General features: G+C 47.7%; 1 protein-coding gene across 2 annotated transcripts in view; it reads right to left on the bottom strand.

Moving 5' to 3' along the window:
- HCN4 (hyperpolarization activated cyclic nucleotide gated potassium channel 4) overlaps positions 1-24,116 on the bottom strand; it is a 102,878-nt gene that overhangs the window by 21,586 nt on the left and 57,176 nt on the right. Inside the window, exons 3-4 of one of the 2 annotated variants that reach the window (XM_069866756.1) lie at positions 20,229-20,390; positions 10,111-10,329 (exon numbers count right to left, since the gene is read on the bottom strand). In XM_069866756.1, the coding sequence (XP_069722857.1) occupies positions 10,111-10,329; positions 20,229-20,390 (381 nt within the window). The remainder of the gene's footprint in view (positions 1-10,110; positions 10,330-20,228; positions 20,391-24,116) is intronic. The other variant, XM_069866757.1, reaches the window with a different exon arrangement.

Here is a 24,116-nt window from a genome sequence, read left to right as displayed (position 1 = left end):
ACTTCTGATTACAAATTAAAACATGGTTAGGAAAGCAAATTGTAAAACAAGATACGATGATTCTGTTGCAGCTAGGAAGAGGCACACATCTTGGCTCTCTTGTCTTTGCTAGTGGTACCCCTCCCAGCTGGAGAGCTCTGCGGGCTCTTAACTCTCCCTCGTGCAGAGATGGAGTCTGCAGAGGTGCTCAGAAAGGACAGCACCAACCCCTTCTTTCTCTGTTTGGGAAATGGAAGATCCATGTGGGTTCTTCCCCCTTTCTTCAGGCCATCACTCCTACCAACAGTCAGTAAACAAGAGGCCACTAGAACACCGTGAGGGAGGGCCTTCCAAGGTGTAATGGGATGTACGTGTCTCTTTGCAGCTCTGAGCTCCTGAAGGCACCAGCAACACTCAGTGATGGGCCAAAACTCAGTGATGGGTGAAGGTAACCACGTGGTGAACGTCAACAGCAGAGTGTATGCAGATTAAAGACTTTGCCTGGTAACCCTGCATTTGCAGGTCTTCCTTTTTCAGCTGAGGGCCTGATACATGCTGCTTTGTCACTCTCTAAAGCCTCTTCTCACCCCCTTGAGTTGCACCCCTTTCAGTGCTGATCTGACATGGCCAGGCCTAACCTGACAGCCCCTTCTGCCTCCTTTCTCCCTCACACTTGTCTGTACAGCCTTCCTACTGCCTCCGTGTCCTCAGTCTGACCTGCGCTCAGAGATTAGTGGCCTCTCTGAGTTGAACTAAAAAGACTCATTTAGGAATTATTTAAATCTCTCTGAAGACAATTGAGCCCATTTAAATCCTAACTCATTTTCTTAAGTCTGTTTTTCCTCAAATAAGCCCTTGAAGGAGGTATTAATATATCAAAGGGGAACCATTTAGCAGAGTATTTTTCCTTCTGTAACTGGCCACTTTCCTGAGTTTTCTCACCACTTTCCTCCCCTTCTACCAAAGCTGAGATCCAAAGCGAACTAAATATTTTTAACTCCTTCCATGCCCTCAATCTCTGCCATGAATCCCTTTCTCCCTAGCAGTAATGAATCACTAGCTAGGAAGGCTGGACTATCTTCTCACCCTACTTCTAAAATAAAAAAGATCACGCATCTGAGAAGAGCTGCTCCTATCCTAGTCCTGGCACTGACACCTCTTTGAGTTCTCTTTTGGTCCACACACATTTCAGCTTCAGAGAAAAGCTGCTTTCCATGTTTGCATCTCAGCCAATTCAACAACACTTACACACGTTCACAGTATGCCCACTGACAGAAGCACACACAGAAAACCTGCTGGAATGCAGGCCCTTGGGATGCTTGTCTCCCTCTATTCAAAGAGATATATATACACACACATTTCCTAGATGAAACTGTACTGCTGGCATCCTGACAGAAATAGACTGAAATCACCGTGGGACAGAATTTAATCTTGGTCACAGTCTCCACATCTGGACTCCATGGAGTCAACAGAGATGTGCTTGTGTAAGGAAAAGGAGACTCAGAGGGCAGCATTTTCAATTAGGTGAAAAATTACAGTGCTCTGGCAGTATTTTGAACACCAGTAGTTTATATCCTGTGCGAGCGGGTTAAGGCACACGTAAGCAGCCACGATTTACAATGTTGTGACTCTCCAGTGGATTAGTGCTTCACAGGGGTAAAGATCAAGCCATGAGACTCACCAGAGGGGGCGTCTTGATGGGACACGGTAGCAGTTTCGTTTTATTTGCTCTGACCTATAATTAGGTGCAAAACAGAGCAGCTCCCCAGCATTTAGCAATCATCAAAACCAAATAAATGCTAAGTTCCATTTTTGTTGCCTTTTAAGCCATTCATAGCCCAAACCTCAGGATTTGTTCCATGAGTAGATACACATCTTATTCAAAATAATCAAGACACACATTCTCACAGAGGCAAATGCCTCCAGGAGTGAGCAGCTTAAGGAAAGTGAACTGCTCTAACACAGTAAAATCACATCAACATTGCTGGTGTGATCTTTGTTGATTCCCTTTGCAGAGCTCCATGCTTGATCATATTTAGGATCAGTCCTAACCCACATAATTTTGCTCTTTCTTTTCCTGAAATTGTACTGACAATTTTAACTGGTGTGGGCTATCACGGTTTATCCAGAGCCTGCTAACACTCACGAGCGCAGTTGGCTCTCCATCCCTACTCACGCTCCTGAGCACTGTCCTGCTGCTTTCCAACAGGACTACAGGCATTCATGAAGTTAAATAATTAAATGTGCACAGCACCACCTTCTCCACAGCAATAAGGAAGTGATTGAGAGGATGCATTCAGGCACATGCTGTCCTTTCCATACTCTCCAGCAAGAGGATGGGCTTAAAGATAAGGCTGAAGCAGGAGCTGGCTTCCTGCACAGAAGGGCTCAGAGGAAACTCTAAGTGAACCAGCAAGCGGGCAGGCAGCTGGGGTGCCTGCATGAGGGGTGGCATTGCAGTGGGGATCAGAGTGTGCTACAGGCAAACTGCAGCACATTGTTCGGGAACGGGTGGTTATTTCAAAGCCAATTCAACCAGAACAACTCAGACCACTTCTAGTACAGCACCAAACATTATCAGTGCTACTTCTGCTTTCTGATTAATAAGCTCAATTCAAACCGACATCCATCTACTCTTCAGCTTTGGAAGATAATCAATAGCTACCTCCACTCTGCAAAAAGCTTTACATAACATCCTGGTTCTGAGTTCTTCTGAACACTGGGTTCACTTTTGTACCACGGTACAAGCTCAGTCTGCTACAGGAAGATGATTTTTAAGTGTTGCATGTTACATGCTGAAAAACATGGAAAACCTTCCCCTTATTGTAGTGATACCTTCAGAAATTATCTTGCCTTGGGCCAGGCTCTTTACCTCTTGCTGTGTTACAAAGATCACAGACTGCAGCAGAAAATTCTTGGAGCTTTTTTCCACTTTCTACAACATTCATTACACCGAGGATGACTGTAATGATCAGCTGCCGTAGCTGCCTCTCCTTGCTGTTAATCAGTACCTATTCAGGCAAGGATTATGCTGCAGACAATCCCATTTCTGGGCTGCGAGATGTCAACAGACTGAGTAGGGTCAATTATGAGCCTGATGAAAGCGTTGTTTACTTCCTCCCATCAGCTGCACTGCTGCAGCGGCCGCAGTGCCAGCCAGGGAACCCCCCCGTGGGGGATGGTGCCTTTGCACACAGCGCTGAGCTGGCAGTCACACTCAGAGGACATGGCCAGGTTTTGCTGCAGGCAATGGAAATGTCTGCTAATTCAGGGGTCCCAGGAGAGCAGATCCAAGACCTTTGGGACAATTTCTTTGCATTCAATGTTGTGGGCAGTGCCTCAATTGCCTGGTCTCACAGCGGTTCAGTCTTAAGGTCTAATCCTGTGCATCATGGCAAGGGGGTGCCACGATGAATGTATTATGTACAGATGTGGACACCACGGCTACAGAAACAGCTTGTTTTCCACGACTGGGAAAGGCAACTGAGGAAAATGCTGTGCTAGTTCGAGAGGTCAGATATTAGCATAAGCCAGCACCCCAGCAGAAGGAACTTTCAGACCTGGTCAGTGAATCTTTTATTATTCATTAAGCACTGTGAAACTCATATCACAGGACATTTTGGAGATGTCAGGTCATATCACTGGATCCACATATTCAGAGGCGTGACGGGGGAAAAGAGATCAACATTACTTTCATCAGAAGAGCAGAATGAGCGAGATGAGGTAAAATCTACCACCAGACAAAGGCCAGAGATGGGAAAAGGGGCACAATGAGTCTCTGCAATTTGAAATCAGTATTGCTGGGAGCAGCCATTTGCCGGGAGAGATGGCTCAGCAGGGAGGCTTAGCTCTTCGCATTATGATGTATTTATTTATTTATTTACAGTTCAAGTGCCAATATGAATTTCAAAACTGATAATGAAGTTTCATATCCCACACTGGGATAGGAAGAACTGCTGAGGCAACAGTACTTTCCTTTTTGTGGCAACACACGCAGTGCTCGTGCGTGCACAGATGTCCTGCTCAGACCAGGCTGTCATTGGCATTGCTCAAAGAACAGCACTATCCACTCGCAGAAATAAGGTGTCAAGATCCTAGCTTTTATCACAGTTATCTCTGGTACAGCAAACCAAGATGAATCCACAATGTAAACCCACTGACAGAAGGCAATATACATGGCAGATTAATTTTTCATTTGGTAAAGATGTGCTACAAACTCCTGACAATGTTTCCAACTCCTTCCTTTCCCTCAGTTTGTGTGAGCACAGAGAGGGCGCTGCATGTTCCCCTGCACCCCACGGCAGTCACACGCTCCAAACAGGCACAGACATGCTCACCCACCTGGGCACTGAGCTGTCTGACTGATCCCCACCATGGGGACACCTCGGAGAGGTTTTATAGCTTCCAAACAGGGCTTCTCTAAGTAACGCATGGGTAAACAGTTCCAAAGAGTATTCAACAATGAAATATTCTTCTGCAAGAACAAAAACTACTCAACTCCAGTTTAGTTAAGGCCACAAAGGGAAGGCAATTTCCACTGCAAGATGTTTATAAAAGAAATGATTAGGTTTTCATTCAGAAAATATTTCCATTGCATAACCAACCCAAGATTCTTTCACAAAAAGGATTAAATAACCTGGAAACAACTGACACCATTCTCTGATAGTTGAGCTGAACTGAACAAATTATTATTAATACCACTCCATCACCTCTTTCTTATAAAAACTGGACTGCCAACCAGCCAGAAAACCCAGCCCTGATTATAAAAGAAACTACCTCGAGGCTGTGCAGAGACAACAAGCCCACTGCACATCAGAGGCCCTTGCTTCTAGACACAATCAATAACGTACATCTTTTATAAGACTTGTTATCAACCCCAAATGCTCAGATTGATAGTAATGTGGGACACGATAGTTCTCAGGCCATCTTTTAACAAACCGAGGCACTATACAACTAATGCAACTAATAACAGGGTAAAGCAAGGCCCTCCAATCTTTTTCCAGTTAGAAAATTTGACTAAATTTTGCATTTGATAAAATTTTCCAGACCCCTTTAACTTCTGGAGTGCTGCACGCTCTCTACCCTCTCTTTCCTATATTACCAGAAGAGTAAGGGAGCTTTGCAGCTTTCCTGACATCCAGAATGGAGATGCTCGCTCTGGAGGGGACTTCCACATAATGCCTTTGTACTCTAGGAATCTGGGAATGCCACCTGAGAACCTGCAGACAGTGGTGACCAATCATCTTGGGAATGGCACTTCAAATCCTGTCTGGAGAGGTAATGAACATGAAATCTCCCATCTGACGTGGGAATAATGGCAGTCTTTGGCACACTCTATGCTAACAGAGCAGCTGACACTGGTTATCTTAACGTATCTGTGCTGCATCGTCCCCAGGGCAGCAATGCCTAAGCCAGTTCTGGAGCCACAAGAATCAATACAGCTCTGGTACAGTGCTGTGCTTAGGTTAATTAGCTCTGCTTAAAGGAGAGGTGAAGGGGGGCTAATCAGCAAGGGCATGTTGCCAAGCTAATGTGATTACACTGCATCCAAGACCCCAGCTAGGATCTCTGCACCGAATTGCCTGCACACATTCAGTTGGAGGCAGTTCAGAACACCAAACTGCGTTGCAAATTGGCCTAAACCCACAGGAGCAGCCAAGCAGTGTTGGGCTGAGGGCTCCTCTCACCTGGTGCTGTGTCTCTGACAGATCCAAGGGCCCTGAGGAAGAGGAGAGGCGCACAGCAATCCAGCTTCTGGCCATACCCTCCTAGCTCTCCAACAAAAGCAGATTGGGAATACATACACACCGCCAGGGGTTGTACCTGCATCTTGGTATTCAATATAGCTTGAAAAATTTTCCTTATGTGAATTTGTCTAAATTTTTTGGAGCTAATCTGACTTTGGGTCTCCACAGCTTAATTACACACCACTGAAAAAAACCCCACTCCTTAAAACTGCTGCCTAAGAAGACTCTACTGCTGGTCTCTAAAAAGGGTCAGGACTGACTAAGCTCAGTTTCACTAGATATTTTAAGAACAAGAGGCATTGGAAAGACTTTTCAGGGGGATGAATGTGGAGAGCAGAGAGCTTGAGAAAATGCCAGTGTAGCAGATAGATCTTGAGGAGAGATGAGGCTCTGCAAGGAGAGATTACGGCACTGCTGGGCTCTGCTACGCTGACAGCAGCAATTCCTACTTCTCATCAGTCATTCTTCCGCATATACCTGAGAAGATAAGACAGGAGAGCCCAGGCTCTCTGCAGGATGCCCATCACTGCTTGCATCCTGCTGGGATGGGAGACTGAAGCCCAGAGTCTCTCTCTGTGTTGTTCCAAGCAGCATGGCTGCAGTAAGCAGCATAATCACCACTCCTCAAAGCCTCAAGGTTACAGAGTCTGCTGGGGAGGATGAGTGTTTGTGTGTGTGTGGTGACTTGACATAAATATTAATCCAGCTGAGCTGGATTAGAGAAAGAAATTAATAGGAGAACCTGCAAAAAGCATAACAATATAATAACTTGCGTACCAGTCTAGTTTATTCATCTCCTGGGCAAGAAACACTCTTCCTCTCTTGTGAGCCAGAGTTCCTGCAGGTTGCGGGGTAATTTCACAGCCAATGATGAACTTACATCATTAACTTACATGTTAAAGTTTAAGACAATCCAAGAACAGCTGACAAGAGCCTTGTATCTCTGCTTTTGCTTACAGAATTCCCCACCATCACCCTGCACCAGCTCTGGCACTCACCGGACTCTACAGTAAGCCAATTCAACCCAATCTGGCAGAAAACTAACCCAGAAGGAAGAAATCAGCTCAGTGAAGGTCTGGGAAGTACGAAAGGTGGTGTCCAAGAGTGAAACGGGGCAGCTGAGTATAGGGGCAGGGAGCCCCAGCTGACAACAGGGATGCGAGGCTTCCCCTCTTTGGTCAAAGCTGCCAGATCGATTCAGTTATAAAAATGTAACAGCATAACAGGACTTTGGGAAATTTTTCTAACAGAATCCTTCAGGATGGCCTGGCAGTAACATTCTTTCCTATGTAGGAAACAGCCACAAATGTGGGGTGCAAAGACATCTTGGAGCAAGGCATCAGTCTGAGGTTAAGAGATAGAAGCCAGCTCCTGATCCTGCCACTGACTCTGTGACCATGGGCAAGTAGCTTAGGGCATAGCATACTAGGCAACGCAAGATGGGACAGACAGGCCCCTTCTAACTGTGCCTCTGGGACTGGAAATAAAACAGACACTTCAGAGTGCCAGATCTAAAGAGCTATTCTGATTCAGAGCTTTTTAAGGGAGGCACAGAGCCAGACTTAGACGATGGCTGTGCCACTTGCAGTGCCTGAGCTGGTGTGTGCGCTCTGTGCCACATGGGACTCTCCGCTTGTACTCAGAAACCCTGGCACTGCACGGTCTTGGAGGGTGCAACTTCCCTCTCCAAATCCTCCATGCTTTCTACCAGCCCATCAATCCCACACAGCTTCCCTGCCTTGCAGAAACCAGCATAGCCTGAAGTCAGATGCTACAGGAGGAGATTTAGACAGGACAAGGATTGAGTGTCCAAATGTTCAGTGGATCCAACCCAGAGTGAGACAGGCCTGCTACTGAAGCCAACAGAAAGCACAACTTGGCTTTCACTCCTCTTCTCAAAAGCCCTGTTTTTACAAGGGAAGAACAAGTTGGTTTGGCAGAAAGCTAGACAGTCTGAAACTCCACCACAAACTCACTCCTGAAGCTGGTCCTATGGTTACACAAAGCAAAGCCTATCAGAACAGTTACTAGCTATAGCCTTCTGTCCTGCTACTGCACTATTTCTGCTGTTCCTCTCCTCCCCACCATCTTCCCATTCTTTATTTGCTCCCAGAACAACTGCTGAAGCCTCTGGAGCCCGAGCCTCCGCTGCGGTAAGAGGCAGAGCCCTGTGTGCAGCCCAAAGGTGCGCTCAGCAGAGGTCTCTCAACTGCTGTCTGCTCTTACCAATCGACCTCCAAACTTGTTGAGATTCTTTATTTATAATACGCTTCAACAGGCACATTGTCCCATGAGGACTGAACTAAATTGAGTTGCAGGGCTGCAAAGCACGAAGCAGCCTCATTTTAATCATGGCTACTCAAGTGCTAAGGAATGCAGAAAGTAAATACATATTTGTTTTTAGGCCATCATTTGTCCCATTTGCAAGAAGAAAATGAACATAGTCCTTGAGGCTTTAAATCCTAGGCAAGTACCTTGGGAAATGAACCTGCTATAAGCACTACACACGAAATACACCCGTTGTTAAATCCTCTACCTACTGCTTTTGTCACAAAGCTTTTCTCCTGGATCTATTAACCCCCTCATTCACATCTCCACATTTTAGTAAGGTTTTAACATCTCATACTTATTCTGCTGCCACAGTGGCAGCCCCTGCAGGCTCACTGGTGACTGTTTTCCCTGAGTGCTGACTGCAATCCGACTTCTAAGGTCAAGCTCTGTCCTTGTCTTCAGACCTGGCTTGAGAAAAAAAGTGTGTCCAGTCCTGCAGGTGTAAACTTGGCTGCAGTTAGGCTGACCAGGTGGTTGGATTTGCAAATCAGTCCTTGACTTCTGTGCTACTTCAAACACATTTGAATAAATACTCTGCATACACAGATTTGATCAGCCTGCACTCCTGGTGCTGCAGTGTCCTTCTCTTTGGCATGCCTTACCCTCAGTTAGAATCACTTGTAACACCGTGGTAAAACTCTATCCAAAGCCCAACACTCTAATTGCACCCCAGCCCTCCACACTTCCTCATCTGGGCTTTTTCCTTCTTTCAGCTCTAGCTGCAGTTTGAGACCCTCCCTGTTCTCAGAGCATGATTCAGCCTCTGTTCTTCTTCGCTTCCACTCCCTGCCCTACTGCAAGGTCTGTCTGCGGCCCAGCATTGTAATCTTTGTCTCTCAAACCTGTTCTTACAAATTCTTTCTCCCGCCTCCTCCCTGTTCTTAAGATTCACCTAGCGTGGGTGTGCTAGCCGTAGCGTGCCCACTGCATAACAGCTGCCCTTCCATCTGAACTAACTGCAGTGGCAGGGTCAGAACAGGGCTAGCTCCCGATTCTTCCTCTTAATCTTCAGATCAAATGTATCCATCAGACCCTGACCATCACACCTTCCTTCCTATGGCATCCTCAGCCCTGCTAATCGAGGGCAGTTGCTTCTGTTGATGCCTGAAGGTAACCTACTGTCTTTCTGGTGAAGTCCCTTCCTCAGCTCTGAGCCAGCCAGGGCCTTGCTCCTAGCTGGACACGATCGCTTTCCAATGAGCTCTTCTGCTCTGCGGAGCTGCAGGTCTACTGGCTTAACGCAAAGTTGAAGGCAGCAGTTTTGCCTCTCTATGTCCTAGAGGGAAAAGTATCATGGCACCCATAGCCCCTTTGCTGTAGAGAACAAAATGCCATTGTGCAGACAGCAATATAAGGAAGGCATGGAAAGAAGGAAGGAATCAATGCAGTTCCATGAGTTACCCTTCATCAGTGAAGCACGGTAACTGACCCTATTTGCTCCTTACCACCTTACAAATTCACAGCACTGCCTCAAACCCTCCACCACCAGTTACTGCCGCTGCGCTGCGAGGTCACCTGAGCTGTTGTGACACTTCTTTCTGTGCCTTGCATTATGCAACACAACACCTGTGCAGTTAACTCGAAAGCTACCTGGGGAACCTGTGTGGTGCTCCCGAGCTTTGATCTGTGCTTTGGGGTTTGTTAATGCAGCTTCACTCATGAGCACTGAAGTGAATAATCTGGATATTTCTAAAGAAAGTACTTGCTAAACAAAAGCTGTGCATTCTGGAATATTCACTTGGGATTTGAAACAAGATCTCAGAAAGGAAAAAGTGACTTACAGTTTTCAGTACCAGTGACATTGATAACGTTGATCTAAAAAGCAGTCAGAGACAATAAGAATCACCCGCTTGCCCTACCTGATCTTGCATCAGTTTCCTCCTGCAGGTCTGTTTGAGTGAATGGATGGGTACAAATCACCAACGAAGTGCTGTGGTGACAGAGAAACCACACCTCTGGCCTCTCACATAGCTCACTGACAGCCCTGGCTACCTCCAGAGAGTGTGTAACCCACCCCTGAATCACAAAAGAGTTTGCAAAGTCCAGTCCTTACCTTCTCCTGGTACTGACGCCGTGAGGAGTCGAGAGACTGGATTAGGGCCGTGGCATGGCCGATGAACATGGCATAGCAGGTGGCACCCACAATCATGCTCAGCATGGTGAGCCACACGTCTGACATGCCAACAGGCGCCTGCTGCCCGTACCCAATGCAGAGCATGTGGCTCATGGCCTTGAACAGCGCATAGGAATACTGCTTCCCCCAGGAGTCATTCTAAAGAGACAGATAGACAGACACAGCTTTAGCAGAGGGACAAGACATTCTCCAAGGTGAACACATTTCAGAAAAGGATACCTAACATGAGACTCAAAAGTCCATTTTTAAAGCACCTCTATACAACAAGCAATTTGATGTCTTGGAACTGCTGGGCACTCTTGATTTAAAAAAAAAAAAAAGACCAAATTTAGTCATTTGACATTAACTGACTTTGGCCAGGGTTTTAACAGATTCCGTAAACTCCTTCTGGCAAAACTTTCCAGAAAGGAAGCAGGCAGTCTGACACACTGGTAGCCTGGGATAAACTGAGAGGATGCATTGGGATAGTTTCAAAATGACCCACATCTGAGAGAAGGAACTGAAGCAAATGATTGCTCCACTGGGAAATGGACTTTAACAGCAAACGGGTAAAAGAGAGCCTGAGCAAGGCTGCCAGCAGCAAGAGCTCAGGGTAGAGAAAATCACTCCTCAGCAATTTAGGAAATGGTCAGGACCTGTGGTCATTACCTGAAGAGATGGGAAGGGCAGAAAACTCAGACAGCAAGTTCTTCTCAGTGCAAAATGGGGCTTTTTTTCAGGGAGCTGAGAAATCTACAAATGGCCTCATTTGAGAGGTGCAATACACCACGGTGAGAAGCCGGCTGAGGGCAACCGCTTCTTTGGGACACCCTGTGCCACTAACACAAGGAGCACCTTAGCAATTACATCATGGGACAGAGAGGAAGAAACAGCATAAATGGCATGAGTATTCTGATTAGCTTGAGTTCATGGAACAGCTCAAGGTACATTTACTATCCTGTGGGTATTATACGCTACCAAGTCCTTGCCACAAAGCCTTGTAAAGTAAATGCACTGTCATCACACATTGCTATTACAAGGCATGTGAAAAAATACCTCTGCTAGAGTGACATTCATCACAGCACATAATCTGTACGTTCATCAGTCGTCTTTCTGTTCCTAGGAAGGTGTTAATATTATGGATATAGCTGTGCGGATACACCTACCATGGCAACTTAGAAGGTCATTGTACAGAAGGACTGGTTTGTGGCTCATCAAACAGACAAGCAATGCTTTTGTGAACTCCATTTGAAGAGATGCAGCAGCCTCAGCACCAGGGACAAGTGATGCTGTGAGCCCTGGAGTTTACCGGACACCTCCTCGGAGGTTTCCAGTCCCAGTCAGGCAGGCGGCTGATGACCTCTCTGCAAACTGCCCTCCGAGTGTCACTAATGTTGATGGAAAGTTTTCAGGAAGCTTACATGTAGTAAATAGAAGCAAAGCGAACTGTTGGTGTTTGTGAGCAGTGGCAAAGAGCTGGGACCTCTGGAGAGCATTAATGCTTAGTTAGGAGATAAGCACATGGACAAAGACAGGTGACAGTGTTATCCTGGCCATATTCAGTTACATTATGCAAGACAGGCCTGGCTCACACTGCAACAAGAAGGGCAAAGCAACAGAAGTGACAGCAAAGCGAACACACAAAAAGAAGCACATTCACTGCCCCAGGAGAGACTGCTCCCTGCTGGCGCCCGCCTGTCTGGGCTCACCTCTCCAACAAAGCGGGAGCCTCTTCACCTCCTGCACTGGAAAAAACTGCCCTTGAGCCAAGAGAGACAAGGGACAACGTGGCCATTGGTGCCTCCCTTCCTGGCTATGCAGTTGCCTTGCCAGCGTGTGGGGAGCCGCAGCCCAAAGGCGAGCAAGCTACAGATGAAGGCAAAGAGCACTTGCACTCTACCGCCTGTACAAGGCAGCAGGAAGGACCCCACCACAGAGGCTGCCTGAGGTGACAGCACCCCAGGAGTGAATCTGCTTGCTCCTTCGCCTCACCCATGCCTATGCTGTGGCTCCCATAGTCCTGGTCAAATAAGTGGGGGTCCCATTTTTCCACCAGCCAGGTTTTGAGTAGTTTTGGAGACCCACTTCTGATCTGTGAAGGGATCGAGCACGTCACACACCTTACATAGGCAGCCCTCCATCTTCCCTGTTAACAGTCCCAGTAGCCACAGTCCCCGTCCCTCAGCCCTGGAGCACTAGCAGCCACAAAACCATAGCCCCTGCACTTAACAGCACGGCAAATTCTGTACATTCTATGGCTTTAGCCCATCCATGGTCCATGCTTCAGCAGGGAAGTCATCATCCTTAGACAACAGGAAGGAGCTTAAAATCCTTTGCTTAAAATCACCTATAAAGGTAGGTCCATCACAGCTTTGCTGGGGCAGAGGCATGTGTCCTCTCTCATCCCTTCCATGTTAAATGAATTCCTTTCCCATGCAGGCATTTCTCACTGGGACCTGCAGAAATGCTGCTGCCTCCTGAGTTCAGTGTGGCAGTAGTTTAAGAGGGCAGCACATTGCCACAACAGAACTGAGAGCAGGGAGAAAAGAAATGCCGAGCTGATATTCCAAAGGGAATTTGGGGAGACAGAATAAGAACAGCTGACCTGGAATTTGATATACCAGAAAACTGGTTGCCAGGGTCTCTAATGGCCACAAATGATCAAAGCCTAAGAGGAACATCTGGGTATCAGGCAGGCTGAAGTTTTAAAAGCCATTCTTCCAGCAGCTTGCTGCTCAGAAGTGCTGTTTATGAGAAAGCTTGCCAGTGTTTTGTAGGAATTAGTCATTCAAAACTACAACATCTGAGACTGCTGAGCCCCTGTAGCCTGCAGAAACATTTCTGGATCCCTGGGAACTCCACACTCACAAGTCACAACCCCAGCTACCATCAGCAGCTCAGCTCCCTGAGAGAACAACCTGCTTCGTGCCAGACTGAGAGCGCTAAGTAACAACAGTCTGAGGGGCCAGAGATGAAGGAAAACACGGAATGTTTAAAAAAACAGTCCTGAGCAATGTTGTCTGCTGGGAAAAGAGATCAAGGACTGCTGCGAGACACTTCCATGACAGGGAAACCTGTCACAGCAATTTCCCTTAGGACCCAGTCTCTGAGCTCTTTGAGCATCTGTAAAGAGCACGGGATCCTCATGGCACAGTCTGTGTGATGACTCTTTGCTTATAGGTCTCGGTGTATCTTTATTTTTTAGGTCTGCTCCACACTTTTTTGTTTTCCACAGAATAAGCAGGCAGGTCAAGATACAGTTCTTTAAGCCAGACCAGCAGTAATGGTTCCAAATGTATGACGGACACAAATTTACTGGCATCACAGTGCCTTATACTGATACAGCTTGTTTCCGTAAGAGCCATATCCTCACACTCGATACAGCACTGCGCCAGTCCCCACAGTGCCAGGGTTGTGCCACTTTAAATACACTAGAGTGGCTGAAATGGCCCATTAGGGTAGGGAAATGAGGCCTCCAAGGACAGAAAGAAAATGACTCCTCATTAACCAAATCCCAAGCTAAAATGGAGCTACGGATGTGTGCTTGAACATCGTCAAGAGGGATGTTACCTCAGACACACGCCAGGCACTAAGAGCATTTGCAAAAGGAAGTTAAAATGACTGAAGTCATTTCTCAGACTGGTTTGTTTGTAACATCTACACTGGCAGGACTATAAGGGTTTCTCCGGGATTACTGCCTGGACTGTAGTGCCTCTGCTCAGATCCACCCTTGAATACTTGCAGAAGCATTCCTGGAACTCTTCACAGGCAGCATCTGGTTCTGCAGTGCTTTATGGTCTCAGTCTGATGTAGCTGTGAGCGTACCTGGCTGAGCCCTCGCAGGAGAAGACTAGACAGAGGGAGCAGTAAGGACACAGAGAAGCGATGGTGAATTCTTGAGGCAGGGGCACCATCCATGGGCACAATGTTAAGACTGACTTACATCACTGACATTTCACAGTATTAAGGAGCTGTCTGTAGTGAAAGGGCACGTTTCAGTCTTGCATCTCCCACATCTGTCTCAGCAGTGATCATACCTGTCAGCAGAGTTGTTACTCAGGGTTTGCTACCACACACCACTTATGCCGAGCTGCGAAAAAAGCCTCTGGACTGCACTGTAACCACTGGATTGGGAAAACAAATCTTCCTATCTGCTATAAAGGAAGGGAATAGTGGGACAAGAAATGTAGATGATAGGTCAAACCCTGCCTTGGACAGAACCTGCCTGTTCTGGCTTATTTCCAGGACAGCTTTGCAATGGGCTTCACTCAACAGAAGAAATTCATGCAGGATTGCTCCGTCTTCCACAACCATGCTGCATCCATTTCTCTTTCTCTTTTCTGTCAGCAACACTACAAGAATGTGTTTGGAGCGGGGTTTAAGCCAAAAGGAAAGCTACTCTCCTTCTTCTGGTAGAAGGGAAGACTATTAGTATTTCCTGTGCAAGGTCACTGTGTTTGACATGGGGATATTTGCCTTCCCTGCAGGGTTTAGTAGTTCAGCACAATTCCCAAGGGAGCAAGCCACAGGTTCCCAGCAGCCTTCAGGTCTCAGCAGAGCTCAGGCTTCTCCAACGAGGAGCTGTCAGGCAAGGGTCACGGGGAGATGTTGCTGCCTGCACACACGCCGCTCCACAGCGGACTCACCAGCGTTTCTCTTTTTAATAAAGTGCCCTGTAGGGAAGCTGATGCTGAGACCCCTGAGACTGGGGCTGAGCAATTAATACTGAACACATATTCCCTGCCGTGTCAGAGCCAGGAAGGAGTCACGCAGAGACTCACACCTTCTGCAACTGCTAATGATGAAACATGGCCTATGTAGAAAACACCAAGATGAACCAGACCCAGGGATTTACTGAACCCCTGATATACTTTTGGCAACACCAAACCCTTCACAGATCCCCTGGAAGAGAATCAAACCTTTATGAAGCAGATGGGAGGTGATGGATCTTCTTCCCCTGCTGTGTTGGAATCAGAGCTGGTTTCATGGACTGCCAAGTGGCTAGGTGGGAAGCTCCAGAGCGGCAGAAAAGCAGCACCAGCACAAGGAGAAAGCCTCCAAAGCATTTGGCACCTCACTTTCAGCTCTTCTTGCCTGTAGCAGCCTCAGAAGATTCAGTTTTTCCTACAGTGGTTCCATCCCAGCTGTTTGGCTCCTGTGTGCAGTCAGGGCAGTCGTGCACCAGGTATACCTATCTCCTCAATGCTGTGACCAGGTCAGTACAGAAAGTCCCCAAATCCAACCTACCAACTTACCGTAACAGACAGATGACATCCTAACTTCCCACCTCCCAATCCTGTCTGTCGCAGCTCTCAAACAGAGCCATTCTGGAAACTGCCATCGAGATCTTGGTCCCAAAGTCTGAGAAGAGTCCAGACTACCATTTTCTTGTTTTGTGACTCAGCAGCCTCTTCTATTACTCCACTACAGACTGCGCATAAACTGCTGCACTAATTGTGCCATCCACGTCCATCACTGGTCCCAGTGACACGCCTGGAAATCTTCTCAGAAGATTAGAGGACAGAAACTTTCTGTGAAAAGAAACTATCTGATTCCAGAAGAACTACTATTCTATTTTTTAAAATTTTTTTAAATGTTCTAAACCCAAGCTACTTTGGGGCTGGCATATTCCTGTACAGCTTCTGGAGTGGAAGCCACCTGGACTATAGGTGGGGCATTTAATCACCTCTCCAGTTCATCTCACTTTCCTGAGGCTCCTTTTCTGAGACAGGCACTGAGATAATAATTTTTGTTCACTTTTATTAAGTGGAAAAAGTGAAAGTGATTTAGCTGAAGAGGAGTAGTGGAAAAAATCACACAAAGCAAGTTTAATTCCCAGCTTCACAGGCTCTCAAGGTTGGGAAGACAAGCACTGCAGCATGAGCCCCTGCCTGGTGAGGCTCTGCCAGAAAGTTTCTACCCTGCCCCACTCTGAGACTTTGCTGAGCCTGTGGGATGCATCCTTCCTCCCCTCTCCTCAGCCTTCCTTCTAGGAAAGTGTCCAGGCTAAACATTTTCTTCCTCTGTCTTGTCTCCTGCCACCTTTCAAGTCCCTATCCCTTCACTATTAATGGTCATTTATAGGCTCTGACCATAGTCTGGCCCAGGTAACTCTTTTCTAGATACCATAAATCTAGCTCTGCTGCCCTCCTTATCAGAATCTGATCCCAGTATATCAGCATCTCTGCAAGAGGTTTTCAGGCTCTACAGCCTTTGAGTGAGGAGCGTCTGAGTGTTAATGTACATTAGCTTGTGCCATGCATTTGTGCACCACACTCATTACAACCCCAGGGTCTCAAGACTCTTTCAGATACCCACCACGGCAGTATTCACTTCGCCTCAGAAGTATCTGGGGAGGAAGAACTCTTCGAGTCTCCCACCTGACTTGCCTGGGATCACACAGAACAGAGCTGGGAACCAAATCCAGATGAACTTTCGGTGTTCCAGCCACTGGATTATTCTTCCCTTACCATGAGCGCCTGCCATTGCTAGTTACTGCCTTCTGTGAAGATGTTTCCACCCACCAGCTAACCCCAGACCTGCTTGTTTGGACTCTTCAGGTCACCTTGCAGCTTGTGTTGCAGCAGTCACCTGGTGGCTTTGAGCTGAGTGTGACACTCACGCCTGCAAATCTGCAACCCTAGCTTTGACCTCTCCTCCCAGGGTTGGATGGGAGAAACAAAGAGAAGTTGTTGCCATCACACAGCAGCCTCTACCCAAGTGTCAGGATAAAGGAAACATGGTTCAAATCTGCTGCCCTGAAGCCGTCCCGCAAGGGCACCATGGCCAAGTCACTTCATGGGATGAAGATGATTTCTGTCTGCGCCTCTGCACTCTCCAGGATGAGGAGCTGGATGTCCTTTGAACCTAAAGAGCACAAGCACAATGGGGCCCTGATCTCTCATTGCTCCTGCCATATAAATAATAAAACACCAGCATGGAGGAAGATAAGACAGCGGCTGCATGGGTTGTTCTTCTGCTGTAGATAAATAAAGGGCTCCAGTCTCCAGAACTGTCAGTCTGGCACCTTTAAACAGCAAAAAGTGAATGACTGTTGCAGAGGGAAGAAATTAATAAATAAACACCAAACAGACGACTTTTTCATGGATGCTCACTCTTCTCAGGCATGGGCAGTGCATGCCCACAGTTCCGCATGTGGGAGGTATGGGAAGCTGGCAGATCTTTTATACATTTTACATTTGTTCTGTTCTGCCTGAGTGCCTAATTTTGGTGGGTTTTTTTGTAAGAAGAAATTGGCTGGGGGAATCTGAAGGTTAAGAGCTAGCAGCTCAGGAGAAAGCCATCCCCATGTTCTGGAAAAAAAGCCGGCAGGGAAAAAAAACCAGCTTGGTTGAACAGAGAGATCTTGAGTGATATCAAGAAGAAGAGAAATGTTTATGGGCTCTGGAAGAGGGGACAGACCTCTTGGGTGGACTACAGGAGGGAAGTGAGATTGTGTAGAGAAAAAATCAGAAGGGCTAAGGCTCAACTAGAAATCAGATTGGCAAAGTCTGTGAAAGATAACATAAAATCCTTCTATAAATATATAAATAATAAAAGGAGAACTAGGGAGACCATACAGTCCCTGTTGGACGCAGAAGGAACAACAGTGACAGGGGATGAGGAAAAGGCTGAGGTACTTAATGCCTTCTTTGCCTCAGTCTTTAATTGTAAAGAAAGTTGTTCCGTCTGTGTACAAACCCAGGAGCTAGAGGAGTAAAATGAGGCTCCCATGATCCAAGAGGAGGTGGTCAGAGCCTTGCTAGCCCAACTAGACACCCACAAGTCTATGGGGCCGGATGGGATTCACCCAAGGGTATTGAAGGAGCTGGCGGATGTGCTGGCCAAACCCCTTTCCATCATCTTCCAACAGTCCTGGAAGACTGGGGAAGTCCCACTGGACTGGAGGCTGATGTTGTGCCCATCTACAAGAAGGGTCGCAGGGAGGATCCAGGGAACTCCAGGCCTGTCAGTCTGACCTCAGTGCCAGGGAAAGTCATGGAACAGGTGATCTTGAGTGCTATCATGAAGCACATGCAAGAGAACCGGGTGATCAGGCCCAGTCAACACGGGTTCACAAAAGGCAGGTCTTGCCAAACTAACCTGATTGCCTTCTATGACAAAGTGACTCGGCTGCTGGATGAGGGAAAGGCTGTGGGTGTATCTTCCTGGACTTGAGTAAAGCCTTTGACACAGTTTCTCACAGCATTCTGCTTCAGAAACTGTCACCTCTGGCCTGGACAGGTGCACACTCTCCTGAGTGGAAAACCGGTTGGATGCAGGGCCCAGAGAGTGGTGGGAAATGGTGTGAAATCCAGCTGGAGGCCAGTGACAAGTGGGGTTCCCCAAGGCTCAGTGCTGGGTCCAGCCCTGTTCAATGTCTTTATCAATGACCTGGATGAAGGCATCGAGTGCACCCTTAGCAAGTTTGCGGACGACACTAAGCTGGGTGGAAGCGTGGATCTGCTGGAGGGTAGGGAGGCTCCAAAGGGATCTGAACAGGCTGGACCGCTGGGCTGAGTCCAATGGCAGGAGGTTTAACAAGGCCAAATGCCGGGTCCTGCACTTGGGGCACAACAACCCTGTGCAGCTACAGACTAGGAGAAGTCTGTCTAGAAAGCTGCCTGGAGGAGAGGGACCTGGGGGTGTTGGTTGACAGCGATTGAATATGAGCCAGCAGGGGCCCAGGTGGCCAAGAAGGCCAATGGCATCTTGGCTTGGATCAGAAACGGCGTGACCAGCAGGGCCAGGGAGGTTATTCTCCCTCTGTACTCGGCACTGGTGAGACTGCTCCTCGAATCCTGTGTTCAGTTCTGGGCCCCTCACCACAAGAAGGATGTTGAGGCTCTGGAGCGAGTCCAGAGAAGAGCAACGAAGCTGGTGAGGGGGCTGGAGAACAGGCCTTATGAGGAACAACTGAGAGCTGGGGGTGTTTAGCCTGGAGAAGAGGAGGCTGAGGGGAGACCTCATTGCTCTTTACAACTACCTGAAAGGAGGTTGTGGAGAGGAGGGATCTGGGCTCTTCTCCCAAGTGACAGGGGACAGGACAAGAGGAAATGGCCTCAAGCTCCACCAGGGGAGATTTAGGCTGAACATTAGGAAAAAAATTTTTCACAGAAAGGGTCATTGGGCCCTGGCAGAGGCTGCCCAGGGAGGGGGTTGATTCACCTTCCCTGGAGGGGTTTAAGGCACGGGTGGATGAGGTGCTAAGGGGCATGGGTTAGTGTTTGATAGGAATAGTTGGACTCGATGATCTGGTGGGTCTCTTCCAACTTGGTGATTCTATGATTCTATGATTCTATGATTCTATGATTCTATGAATAAGAGGCAATTTTTTAAGCTTTGTCAGTTTTTTCTGTTTAATCAACTGGACATTGTCCCATTGAATAAAAGATCCTGAATTCTCAGTGAGAGGGTTGAAAGGTACCATGAACTCCCCATGCATTTACCATATGGTATAAATCTCCCCCACAGCAAATAGTGGAGGGCTCAGCACAGCTTGGGACTCTATTGGGAAATCTGGCTACTGATCCCATGATGGGAGGTGGAATTGTGACTTGGCAGGGTCTGTTACAGCCCATTCCAATGAGGTATTGTGCAGCTCACCAGGGAACAGTGTATATGGAGCAGAAGTCTTAACATTTCAAGTGTATATGGAGCAGAAGTCTTAACATTTTCCTTGGGATCAGTAACAAAATTTATAGATTAGACCCAGCTATGGCTCCAGGACCCCCTCTGCTTCCATTCTTGCTCCTCGCTGCCAGGAGGGGGAGCCTGGCTCCTGTCTTCTGCTGCAGGCAGCACAGCAGGCTCTGCTGGGGCTGGTCCGGCTCTGCAGCCCGGAGGCTGTCTGGGTGCAGACACTGCCTCCAAGGAGTCTCCATGGCCACAGGGCTGTTGCTTTGCAAGTGCCTGCTGGATGGGGAGGAAGGCCCCAGAAGGAGGTGTGAGGAAATGGGAAGCTGGGGGATGCTGTGTTAGAGCTGGGAGGCCGATGCTGAAAGGGTTATGAGCACCTGGGTTGAGGGCAGTGAGCGAGCAAGCAGGGCAGCACTTACCACCATGCGGTTTAGGGACACCCAGCAGTCATCCGGGAAGTCCTGCAGCATCGGCACGAGGAACTGGAGGCAGCCATCCCAGTGACACAGCAGCAGCATCATCCCAATCAGGTTCACAATCCGCACCACTGCACTGGCCAGATCGTAGGTCATGTGGAAGATCTGCAGGGGCCAACAGGGATCAGACGAGATGGCAGCTCCCCAAACAACCAACCCACCATAATCAGATGCAGTATCAGGGTCAAGAACCTTGCTAAAGTAACAGAAAAGGCTGCATCAGCTCAGCTCCAGTTAGTCACAGTATGCAAGCAGAATCAGCTGAAAAAACAGATTTAAATACAAAATACAAAATTCATAATCATTCACACCTTTCGCTCTTTGATTTTGCCTTCTCACTTACGCTCAAAGCTCCAGAACTCGTTTTATACAGTAATATTTCTGGAGTATCAGGCAGTCCTTAGAAATAAACTCTATCATTCCATCTTTTCAACTGCAATGCCCTTCTCTGATTTCTGCTCTTGCTGAATATACACACCAACCTATGGTGGGAGCTGCCTCTGTATGGGATATCTGATGCAGTCTCTGCAAGTATCGAAGGCAAGGAAGAATGGACTCAAACTCAGCAGAGGCTTCTAGAAGAGGATCTGATTCCACTTCCTCGTATTTCCTGCATTCTGCTGCTGTGTCACTTCCAGTCTTACATGAAGGTGTGCAAGAGAAACACGGCAGAGCTGTATATTGGTTTTCAGCAAGAAAGCCCAGAAACCTGTAAAGCAGCAACTGCAACACCTCTGCAGTCAGTTCCCTGATGCAAGGGGAGCCCATGGCTGTGCTGTCTGCAGTACCAGCCACAAGCAGGACACAATGAGAAATCCAAGTGCCCTATCACCAAAGCTGCATATGCAGTCAGGACTTACTTGATTGACCCAATTTTGGTGGAGACATTAGGGGTACGTGGCTCTGATATGTCCAGCTTTGGGATGACAGCCTGACACACGAGCCCTGCCAGTGACTGCTATCCTGAAGTACGTATCCACTCATGGATTGGGTTTCCCTGGGGATGGGAAGGAGGTAGAGAACTGTTGCCAGGTCCACAGTCCTGGAAGATGTGGGCTCCCAGCCCATTAGGACTGAGCACAGATCAGACTTGACTGGGTATAAAATGGGGTTCTGCTGGAAAGCCCCTTTGAGTGGTTCTCCTTGGAACAATGGGCTCTGACTGGAAAACTCTCACCTTGGGATTGGGACATTACGCAAGGTAATTTCTCAGGACTAAGTGCCCTCACCTTTCAGTGAGTGGTTATTTCTTCTGGTTATATCCTTGAGTGAGCCCTCTGCCCTTTGGGTGAGCAATTCTATATTCTGGGTACCCCCGAGAGGGAGGTTTTCTTTTTTGAATGAGTGAGTGAGTGAGCAAGCGAGCGAGCACATTTGGAGTCATCCTTCTAGAGGACTGTTTGTGCAAATTAGGAATTCTTAAGACAGTCGTGTGGTAATATTCCTGACTGGCATCTGAACTTGTGTGTTAGTTTGTTTGTTGGAGCTTTAAGTAATTTTGATAAAAATGAATCTCCATTTTGGTTTACTGGTTGTTTGTTTTGTGGGTGCCTCTGTGACAATGTGTTCTGCCTAAGAGCCAAGTCTGCAGAAACATTAATCACTGCTCCCCACACATGGTCTTGCTTTTTCTGGGACAGGAGGAGTGAAATATTTGGACATCTGTGTGTGAATGAAGCGGAGAGACTCACTGCTGTCAGCTGCTGTGGCTGGGCCTTCTCAGGAGGCTTCCCCATGGTTTGAAGGCACAAGCAACCTGGCTGTTTTGCAGCCCAGCCTGCAATCTGGTGACACAATGTCCTAGTTGAATTTAATAGAAGGGAACAAAAAGCAGAGCAATATGAGGAACAAAGACGACTACTGCGAATCAGATGAGGCTGCATGTCCCAGCTCTATTCCTGCATTTCCAGCCTGACCTGGAGGATGGTCCTTCCTTCCAGGGTATATTTAAGTAAGCTCTGTCCTAACCCAGCTACATCAGTTTGAAGCTTCCAGCAGAGCAGCCTCTCCTGTTTCCACAGCAGACATTACCACTGCCCCACCTAATCAGGATGCCATGATGTTAGACACATTGAGAGATGCTGACATGCTCAAACTAGACTGGGAGGGAGCCCCAGAGAATGCTGGAAACCAGAAGGATGAATGATTCGGATAACTGCTTCTAAACCCCACTATTTCTGCTGCACCCAAGGTGCAGCTAGAATCCACCATGTCCCTTAGCATGAGAAAGGTCATGCCAGTGATATTTCTGGACTGAAAAGAAGAAAATATCCCAAATCCAGCATGAAAGGCTGTTCTAGGAAATCTGACTCTCAATGCTAACTCAACAGGTCAGTATGAAAGCCGAGCACATAATTAATAAAGAACAATTCCTACTGGTCTCATTTTTTTTCCCCATTGCAGAAATGATCATACTCAGTTAGATAACCCAAAGTGAATCCAGCCTGTGTGAGTGACAGCCACGGGCTACACTTTTAATGAAGCCAAAGCAGCAGTTTGCAGGCGGATCTCTGAATGGATCTTTTGTATCACCAGGGTTTTACTGTGCTAATGACTTTTCTTCTCCCACCTATGCACGGTTTATCAAAGAGCTCCAGCCCTCCTGTAATCCAGGGAACTCCAGCCAAGGACAGGGAGAAACCCTGTCAGATTTAGGAAGTATCTTTCTTCCTTTATTTATTAAAAGCAGAAGAACCTGAGGAAATGGATGGTTCAGGGGAAAGATGAATGTATATGGGCTTCTTATATGATGACTGGGATCTATTCTAGTCAGGTTAGGGCAGAAAGCCTTCATCCTTTGGTGCACCTCTGAGGAACAGGCATAAATGAGTGTTTACTTCTACCGTTAGGCCCTGCTGCCTCCTCTTGCACACTAATAACTCACACGTTTGCTGGCTGCTGAGAAATGGCAGCTCTGTGCTGAGTCTGTGTACGTCTTGGCTCACAGGTCTTCCTTCATCGCCGGGTCACCACCCACCATTACCCTGCCTGCAGGTTTAGGACCCAGTGCTGAAGCACAGAGGGCAAGAGAGGCCTGCCTCTGCATTAACACCAGGATGTGTCCGTCCCTGGAGTGCAAGGATGCTCCCAGCCCAGAACTCAGACAGGCCAGGAGCTCAGCGGCCATCTGGGACCACCCTCCAATGCCCAGCATCAACTGGAGAGAAGGATCACAATGGAGCTGACACAACCTTCCCCCACAGGTAGGGACAATATCTGCTTTACGCAAAGGTGGATTCAGCTCACCGACTTCGGACCTTGAGATCTGGACTGTGTCATCAGTCACTTGATGGAAACTCACACCCAGAGGGTGACCAATCTGGTCTGTGGCACTTGCCTACCTGAAAAGGAGATGCACTGTAACTCAGGAATTCCTGTTTCCCTCTGCTGCCCACAAAGTAAGCCCAGATAATGAACTCCAATGGCAAATGTCTGAGCTGCAGGTGAGACAATTTCAACTGTCAGTCTCAGGAGCTACCAGCTCACACTCACTCCTTGGGATACCTTTGCGTCTGCATGCAAGAGCGAAATAAGAAACACTCCTGCAGCACACAGGAATAGCTGTGAAGGGGTGTGAAGGAACACCTTCCACAGAGAAGCAGATCCTACTGTAAATGAGTGCCTGTGTCGCAGGGAATACAAACTCCAGTAGCATACTGGAGAGTGTCTAGGCTGGTGCTGCAGTGCCCTAGACCAGCCTACAGCTCACCAGGGAGAGGAGGGGAGGAAACATTCTAGAAGAGCTGGTCAATAGGCAGAGGAACATGTGTGGTAATTGGAACTTCTCTGGTTTTCATCGTTAACACTCAGGGCATTCTCATCCTGTTGTAC

Source organism: Phaenicophaeus curvirostris, chromosome 12 (genome assembly GCF_032191515.1).
Source record: "Phaenicophaeus curvirostris isolate KB17595 chromosome 12, BPBGC_Pcur_1.0, whole genome shotgun sequence".
Classification (NCBI taxonomy): Eukaryota; Metazoa; Chordata; class Aves; order Cuculiformes; family Cuculidae; genus Phaenicophaeus; species Phaenicophaeus curvirostris.
This window is presented reverse-complemented; position numbering and strand designations above follow the sequence as displayed.